Source organism: Danio rerio, chromosome 3, assembly GCF_049306965.1.
Source record: "Danio rerio strain Tuebingen ecotype United States chromosome 3, GRCz12tu, whole genome shotgun sequence".
Classification (NCBI taxonomy): Eukaryota; Metazoa; Chordata; class Actinopteri; order Cypriniformes; family Danionidae; genus Danio; species Danio rerio.
The window spans coordinates 19,674,111-19,684,058 of record NC_133178.1 but is presented as its reverse complement, the minus strand read 5'-3'; the positions used below and the strand labels follow the sequence as shown (position 1 = coordinate 19,684,058).

At 34.3% G+C, this 9,948-nt stretch overlaps 1 protein-coding gene across 1 annotated transcript; it reads left to right on the top strand.

Moving 5' to 3' along the window:
* The first annotated feature begins 2,691 nt into the window (after window positions 1-2,691).
* Window positions 2,692-9,468, top strand: ndufa4a (NDUFA4 mitochondrial complex associated a). Its single transcript, NM_213417.2, is given in 4 exon segments — window positions 2,692-2,860; window positions 6,120-6,208; window positions 6,680-6,740; window positions 9,169-9,468. Coding segments are annotated over 4 exon segments (249 nt in total). The 5' UTR covers window positions 2,692-2,818; the 3' UTR covers window positions 9,226-9,468.
* The last annotated feature ends 480 nt before the right edge of the window (window positions 9,469-9,948 follow it).

The window sequence follows — 9,948 nt, the reverse complement described above, 5'->3', positions numbered from 1 at the left end:
AACACGTGCTATGAATATAAAGGTGCAAAAAAGCAGGATCAGAGTGCTTCTGAAAGTTGTGGTGTAGTTCAAAGTATGTTTGCATGATTGTGTGTACATATCAATTTAAGTACATATAATGTGTACCAATGCGTACAATGGCGAAAACATGATTCAGACTGCAGAATTAATCATAAATCATGTTTTTTGGAAATATTGTCACATTACACCACATACCTCTAATCTTAGATTATGCACAGGGGCAAACTTATTTAGGGTCCCTAAGCAATTCCAGGTATTGGGCCCTAGCATTGAAACTCAGAACATTGTCACTCTTTAGATACTTTTTTCTCTGTAGATTAGCCAGCACTCTATGGCAAGCCATTTGAAATTTTATTTATAACCTGTACTAGTATCTATTTATAATATAAAATATAGGGGCTAATAATTCTGACTTCAACTATATATATATATATATATATATATATATATATATATATATATATATATATATATATATATATATATAAAACACACACAAATGTACATGATTTTCTGAATTCTTCAATGCACAACAAAAATATTTTTTATGAGATTATGAACATACTTTCACAAATCATGAATTGTTCGTTAAAGAATTGTAAAATCATGTGTGTGTATATGCGAATTTATCTTCAGCAATTTTCATGAATCATTTTTTTTTAATCAAGTAAAATATAAAAAATTCTACTATGAATCTCTACTATCACCTTTGTTCGATCTTTCTTTGAAAATGTTAAATATTTTTATAACTATAGTAATAATATGTTTAGTCAATATGTTAATATATTTAGTAATATAAAAAATTCTAATAATAGTTTATATTATAAATGTAATTATTTTAGAATTGCTGTTGAAAAAAAGCATCGTATAATTTAAGATTATTATGTGGTTTAATGTTTTAAAAAAAAAATGTAAAATTTTATCATTCATTCAATCATTTTGCTTCGGCTTAGTCCCTTATTTATCAGGGGTCGCCACAGTGGAATGAACCGCCAGCTTATCCAGCATATGTTTTACACAGCGGATGTCCTTCCAAGTGCAACCCAGTAACACACACACGATACAGCCAATTTTGTTCACCCAATTCACCTATAGAGTATGTCTTTGGAATGTGGGGGAAACTGGAGGAAATCCACGTGAACACGGGGAGAACATGCTAACTCTATGCAGAAATGCCAACTTACCCAGCCAGGATTCAAACTAGTGACTTTCTAACTGATGTGACAGTGCTAACCACTGTGCCACCCCCGCCTTTATTATCCAATAATAATAATAATTATAATAAACTTTATTTATTTGAATGAATAAAAATGTATTTTTAATGATTAAAAAAGCTAAATTCTTAAGTTCATAGCGAAACAAAAATGTGGAATACTAAATAAAAACTTTTCAGTGATGAAAATAAAACGCAACCATTTTAGATTACTCTTCTTTTTCACAGTACTATAAAAAATGCATACAATGGAAAGTTTCTAGTGATGCTCTTCAAGAACAATCAATACCAACCAAGAACATTGATATTTTAAGAGCGTATGATTGACAAGGGGTGACACAATGGCTCTGGTTGCACTGTCGCCTCAAAGCAAGAAGGTCGCTGGTTCGAGTCCTGGCATTTCTATGTGGAGTTAGCATGTTCTCCTCGTGTTGGCATGGGTTACTTCCGGGTGCTCCGGTTTCCCCCCACAGTCCAGAGACATGAGCTATATGTGAATTGAATAAACTAAACTGGTTGTAGTGTCTGTGTGTAAATGAGTGTGTATGGGTGATTCCCAGTACTGGGTTGCGGCTGGAAGGATGTCCACTGTGTAAAAGATATGCTGAATTTGTTGGCGGTTCATTCCTCTGTGGTGACCTCTGATAAATAAAGGGACTAAGCTGAAAAAAATGAATGAATGAATAATTGACACGTTTCTGTTTTTTTCCCGTTAAAAAGGTGTATGTATCTGTTTATTATTCACAAATCATTTCTGTTTAACTGCATTATTTAATTTCAACTTAGAAATAAGATCAAGATGTCCTTCACAGAACGTATGAGCCTCAAACACTGTCGACTTAAAAAAAAACTAATAGACAAGAACAAATGGCCACATGTGAATTGAAGTTTGTCTAATCTGTCTACTTGATGGCTAGTCTTGTTTTAACCAAGACGTCTATGTTTACGTGGCTATTAGACGTCATTTAAACACAACATTTCTTAATGGCTTTTGGTTAAAATTATTGAAGTTTTATAGGTGAATATCTAACTGTTAATAAATAAGATATTTCCTATCAGTTTAACGCTCATATGTGTCTCATAAATTACGATATCTCCTGTACAGCTGGCACTTTTATTGCTTGCCAGCACACGATCCTTTAAAGTCCTTTAATGGTATTGTTTTTGTTTGGTATATCTGGGATCAGATATGTAAAATTGCTCCAGATAACACTGTAGTGTTCTTGCGAACTTATAAACAGATCCCAGATCAGACTAACAACTTCCGCGCCTTGGGTATCCACAACCACGCCTTTATAAAATACCTCACTATATATATGTTTACCATTATATACAAAACTTGTATCATCATTAATACATACCTTTACATCATTACATCGTGAGAATGATTTATAAATACAAAGGTGATGCCAAGGTATGTGTAAAAAATACAAAAACAAAAATCAGGCAAGCTGTATAAGCCCCCCGCGGACTGTGTCCTTTCTCAGTTCTGAAATAGACCTGCTGGAGCTCGCTAACGGGCCGCGTTTAATCCCTTTATTTCTCTACAGTTTTGGGAGATTTTATATCATCTCATCTATCACGATGCTGAGCATGGTCAGCCGGCAACTCAGGAGCCATCCTGCCGTAAGTGAACGATGAATTCGGGACGATTTAATGCGTGAAAGACGATGGCAAAAGCGAGCTGTAGAAACGCCACCGCTAGCATGCTAGCATTTCTGCTAAGGAATGCTAGACATGCCACCAGTCTCCGAATTAACATTAAACAATCATTCCGACGATATGTAGTAAATTCAGATATACTAAAATCAATAAAATATGACTATCATTTCACACTGCAAGATAAAAGTAACTTACTGTATTCAAGTATTACACGTTGACATTGCTACTAAAGTATTTCAGGGCATTTAATAAATAAAAGTTGTGTCAAAATCAGAATAAACTTGCTGTAAGTTATTAAAAGTTTATACTCCATTAAAATCCAATAACTAGTCAATATCGCCACAACTATTGCATATTAAACCAGTCGCACAAGTAAACACACGTTCTCATTGTGTTGGACGCTTTTATAACGATTGCTTATCTAAATAAATGGGTAAATGCTGCATTTGAGTTGAATTAAGTAACATTAAAACATGTTTTATAGTATGTGCGCACTTATTAAAAGCATAAGTGTCAGTGAAAGGCCTGAGTGTCACGTGACTGGAGCTCAAGGACACAAAGTGCGGCCAAAAGACACCATGAAGAGACGCGTTCACTTTTACACCTGCTAGAGAGTTCTTGTAACGTTACAGCTTTATATGACTACCACTTACAATTTCTGAAAACAGCGTGAAGATGTTTCCATGGGAAGATCTGGCATAATGTATTAGGAGAAACTCTGGTTTAAGTTATTTAAAGGGTTAGTTCATCCAGATATGAAAGTTCTGTTATTATTTACTCACCTTCATGTCGTTCCAGTCCCCTGAGATTTTTGTTCATATTCCGAGCACAAAGAAAGATATTTTAGATGAAATCTGAGAGCTGCTTCTACCTCCAGAGAGCACAATGGTCTTGAGCTGTTCAAAGTCCAAAAAAGTTATCGAAAGCTTCAGGAAGACTTGTGTGTGGCAGGAAAAACCCCAGTAAAATAATCACTTTTCACCTTTCACCAGGATGCTTGTTTGTTACGTGCAATATGACATTTGCCTGATGCACTGCTTAGTGTTGGGAGAAATGAAGCTTTTCAAATCTTCAACACAACTGAACCAATTTCTTCACAAAATGAAGCAAATATGGCATCTGCTGTGTAAAACATATGCTGGATAAGTTGGTGGTTCATTCCGCTGTGGCGACCCCAGATTAATAAAGGGACTAAGCCCTATTCACTTAATGAATAAAGCAAATTTGAAGCGTTCAACGTGGCACATGATAGAGAAACCTGGTGATCAAAAATTGTGTCGATGCAACACAAATTCAGACAAAACATGCAGTGGAATTGACATTCAAACATATCACATACTTTTATTTGAAAGTGTAACTTAAAAATCAACTTGGCTTGTCATCAATCATTAAATATCAGGTGTGCAAAAATATGCATTTTTTTAAAATTTAATTTTATTTAAGATGTGTTTTTGTTCCATGGTGGGGTTTTCTAGATTGACCAACAAGAGACTAATAACTGTTATTCCTTTTCAGTTATTTCTCCTTTTTAAGTAGTTTTTAAACTAGCACTGCACAATATATAGTTTTAGCAATGATATTGCAATCTGCAAATCTTCAATAGTCACAGCACAGGATCTGCAATGTCATGTTTGGAATAATAAACCTTGATCTTCTCTAATAGGTTCTAATTATGTGAAAGATTTTCATTTTAATGTCTTTTTGAGGCTGGTGACTGTACCATTTTAAGAGAATTTGCAAGAAATTCTAAAGCTTGCCACTAACAAAGATGAATTGTTTATACCATAAAGACTTTACAGTGTTATTTACATTTGTGTTTCTGAACCTTAATGCCATTAGACTCCATTTAAAAACAATCAAGCGCTGTTTATTTAATTTTTATCTTTGTTCTGCTTTCATATGTGCATTATTTCATGGTTGTGTATTTTTCTGTATACACTTTCCTAAAAATTATAATTCTTTACAAATATTTAATTCTTGTAAAATTTTGTCCATATAACAATATATTTAGCAGAAAAACAAAATATTAATATGTCACTTTGTTTCCAATATTGTGCAGCCCTAATTTAAACATCTACAAACATTTAAAACAAGAAACTATGAAGCCTGTTCAGCAATTTGCAACTTGAGGGCAATCTGAATAAAGCTTCTGACAAGTAGAAAACCTTTAACTTTTCGAAACATTACAAAACAGTTTGGACATAATAAAGTTCAGTTGGCTGAAATCATCTGAACATGGCAAATTGGCAGTGTGATACATGCTCCAAACCTCTGATTTATAATGAAAGATTTAAAGACGTTTCAAAACTTCATGAAGCAGTTTTTGTTTATGGAGGTTGAGGGAGCTCTCAGATTTGATCTGCATGCCAAATGGCACACTATGCATTTATGCACTATGTACTTATGCACTTACACACTCAACAGCATAGTACAGTATATGAATGTAGTCAGTCGTCCCAAATGGAACACATTATTATTATTATTTTAATAAGTGAAAATTCAAACCATTTCCTAGATGACATTTGACAGTTTCCAAATTGGTGAAATAAATGACCAAACTACCAAATATGAGTATATCGTTCACTATTCGGAGCTACTATAATCACTCTTGTAGGAGAATTTTGCTTTCACAATCCAGAATAAAGAAAAGTAATACAACATCAGTGCCCGAAAGCTCTGCACCATCCGCTTTGTGAGCAAAGCATCAGCCAATGAGTGTATAAAGTGTCCAACATTCCACACTTCATTTTAACGGATGAATAAGTGCATCGTCCCAGTATTTAACGTGCACTTATTCTTTTTAGGGTTTTCAGTGTGAATGCACACTTGCGCTATTTATACTACAATATGGTGTAGAATAGTGCATGAGTGTGCACCTTTAGTCTAAATGTCTTAATTTGTGTTCAGAAGATGAACGAAGGTCTCGGATGATCGGAACGACAGAATTTACATTTTCTAACACATTAAGGCTTTTGAGTTGTCATGCAGTATAATTTGTGGACTGTTTAATGTAACAGTAATTTTAGTTATTGCTGTAATCTAAATCTGTGGTTCTCAACTGTAAATGTGTTTTAAATGGTTTACTGCTTGATTGCTATCATGTAAAATATCTATGCTTAAGCAAAACTGGTTGTGAACCACCAGATTAGATGGCCATCATTAAGTCATTATGTTGCTTTATTTTTTGTCGTTTTGTTTTTTTGTTTTTCATTTCTCACTATAGTTGATCCCACTGTTTATTTTCATTGGCGGCGGATGCACCATGTCTCTGTCATATCTGGCTCGCCTGGCCTTGCGTAACCCTGATGTCTGGTAAGCATCTGCTCTAATGAAAGCTCATGTTCAAGCACTGACTGAGGAATTATTGTTATTAAATGGGGGAAAAATCACTCACCGTTTAATTTGTGTCCACTCAACCTTAAGTGGTTCCAAATCTACACCAAAACTATTTTTCTGTTGATTTGGAAAATCTTGAAAAATATTTGAAACCAGGAGCCATTGACTTCCGTAGTAGAAAACAAAAATACAGTGCAAGTCATTAATGAACATTTTCCAAAATGTTTTCAATTGTTATTAACTAAAGAAAAACGTCAACAGGTTTGGAACTAGTTGAGAGTAAGCACTTTATTTTGGGTGATCTTTCCATTTAAGATTAAGGAATCTTAAAACCTCAACATGATCATTTTGAATATAACAACAGTGCTGCTCCAGTGATCGTGCTATCCCTGTATTTGCTTTTATGCATGGCTTGCTCATTTGTACACATCTACTTCATCTTCACAGCTGGGACAAAAAGAACAACCCAGAGCCCTGGAATAAAATGGGGCCCACTGATCAGTACAAGGTATGAAACATTGCTATTTTAACCAAGTGGTTCTTAAGGTAAAAGGTATCATCTTTTTAAAGTTGTTTTGTAATATGTATTAATATAATGATCTTGCCATGGAATGCCATAAGTTGCTAATGTGGCAATAAATAAACCAAAATTTAAACGTTAGTTAAGATGCATTTGCTGCTTATTATGCTTTTTTGTTTCTCTGTGTTAAGTTTAATGCCATGAGTTCAGTTGAAAACTGGTATCATCTTAAATGTCACAGAAAATCGATAAACTGTTTTTGAAGTGTTTGTACTTATTTTAAATGGAAGTCAGTGGAACAAGTTTCTGCAGAGCTCTAGACTTGCTAGATTTTAAGTGATTTTTTTGACTGTCACTTTGTTAACATAGAGCGTATTTTTGACTTCTTGTGACGTAAAATTAATTTTTACATCTTTTCACAAGTTTAGCAGCAATATTTGTTGCATATCTCGTGTCTTGTTAGCCCTATTTGGGTGACTAAACCTAATCACTTCATGTGTTTTTACTGATCAGAAAGCTCTCTGATCGTGAAAGGATAGTTGTAAAAGGCCACTGAAACTCCTTTGAGACTGATATAAATCCGATTGCCCAGAGTGCTTCAAGAGGTGGTCTGGGATGCATTCCAGTCAAAACTGGACGGGTCTAAATGCATATGGTTATTAAAACAACAAATATTGAAAATTTTACTCCTAAAATGTAAAAAAGGATTTTTTATTTGTGAGAGTATGTTACATTACTTAATCAGTAATATAATACATTATCAATACATAACAGTTCTAATGCAAATTTCATTGGCAATGCTAGGAGATTTGTTTTATTTATCTTTTATTTCATTCTATTTTTACAGCATTTCTTTTCATTTTCATAAGTAGAATGTTTTGTTTTTGGGAGAAGATTATGCACAAATGAAAGTAAACTCTTGACAAGAACAAAGGCTCTTATTTTTTGTATATTATTACATATGAAATAATTTGTTTGCTGGAGAAGATGTATAAAATAAATTCTGTAAATAAATAAATATTGTAAAAAATGCATATTAGCATGATATTAACATGCTAAAAACTTTCTATTAAAATAGAATTTTTATTTACAGTATAACCTTTTAAAGTCGGCTTTTAAAGTGGAAATTCTGCCAAGTAAGTTTTAGACAAGTGTTTCACAACCCTGTTCTTGGAGGCACACCAACAGTACATAATTCTCCTTATCTGACCCATTCATTTCAGGTTTTGGAGTCTCTTGTAACTTTCTGATGAGTTAAACCAGTTGTGTTTTAGTTAAGAAGAGGTTGAAAATGTTTGTTGGTGTGACGTCAGGAACAAGTTTTTTTTTTTTTTCTTTTCCCTTTTCTTTTAGACCTGGGCTTTCCAAACTTTTCAGCCCTAGAACCATAAAATAACAATACCTATGAACCCCTAATATCCTCTGAGGTGGTTATAAACGCATATAGAAACCTTGCATGCAATGAAGCACACCCACACTGAAAGGCTAATGTCTATATTTTTTCATGTATGCGAGTGGTTCAAATGTGCCAGAAAGTTTAACCTGATGCCATAAAATCAATCTTTGGCATCTGACGCTATTGCTGTGATTTTAATATAATGTAATCACCGCAAGGGTCACAATCCAATAGAAAAAAAGAACAAAAACGAAAGGCGGTAACTATAAACTACTGTTTTTAACTTCAGTAGGATTTGGATAAAATATGGTATTTCTAATGGTTTAATAAATTTAATTCAATTCTTTGTAAATCACCAAGCCCTCTTCATTATCCTGCGACTCTCACGTTGGGAACCACTGTTTTAGACAACCTTACATGCTGCTTATTAAAAATACAGATCTTTTATTGTTTGTTTAAAAACTGCAGACATGGGCGTGTTTTGCTTTTACATTTTCTGGAATGCTTTGCTCTGTGGATTGATTTTATTTTTACGGTTTGAGAGACGAGTGAAAGCTATAGTCTGCTCTAATGGCTTAAACTTTTTGATTGGATTCAGAACAGTCCTTTAATGTGATGATAAAGCACTCTTGAAGACGTTTAGCCTCTAGCACGCAGTAGTAATTTAGAGTTTAAAAGCTAACTGACCAGCGTATGTGTTGTTAGCAAAGCGCTTAAAGCTGCCATTGTTGCTTGAGCACCTAAGGGGATCCTATTAAAAGATGTGACTGAAAGACCGTATCAGGACCTAATCTCGGATCTAAATGAGTTTAATTCATTAAGCGCTTCATAAGCTCATTTTATGTGTTGCGTTAGCTGGTACAAATCTAATCAAGCTCGTGTCTTAATGCGAATTTGATGTGGAGTCGAGTTCAAGTTCAATATTTAAACAGGCAGTGGAGTTAATGGATTTTGCAGAGTGCGTGTTGTTAAACTGCTTATTTTGTATTCTCAATTTCCTTTTCGTTTTTCCTCTTCAAGTTCTACGCTGTGAACATGGACTACAGCAAGCTGAAGAAGAACGGTCCTGACTTCTAGACTCATCCAGACGCCCAGTGCTGGACCAAAGGTTTAAAACAAACTAAAGATCAACAAGATGTCCGCACACTTCTCCTCAACCGGCCCCTTGTTTCTATATTAATTTATGCAAAGAGACTAAATTGCACAGTGTTGTCTTTGCTGGGTCCCTTTTTAACATCTATGATGTCTCTTGTACTTTCTCTTGGTTCTTTGTAGTCAGATTTGATTAATAAAGGGTTTTTCCCAACATACATCGAAAAACTGATTGTCATGATTTTGTCTGTGTTCGCAAGACTGAAGTAGTCATCACGTTTACTTTAGCAATAGCTCTAATTCCATCCAAAGATTTAAATTATGCTTCATCCCAATTCGCATACTTTACTATGCCCTAAAAGTGTGTACTTTTTTTTTTTTTGAAGGAAACGTACATGCTTTTGAGTGTGTAACAGAAGAGTATGCAAGCTTTAAGACATCCGACTTCCTCATTAACAGATCGTTGTGTTGCTTGGTTATGAGCCCTGTCAGTCATCCACATTTCTTTCATATTTAATTTCCTATGTTATTGGAGAAGCAGCAGCGGGTTAATCTGCCATTCACAGGTCTTTCATGCAGAGAAATCTCCTCAGGTCTTTGGATAATTCTGCAATCAGGCGTTAATGTCCAAGCACGTCTTTATAAGTTCACTATTGTTGCAGATTAAATATATCACAGAAAACGCGATTGAAATATTTTTTCCGTTGG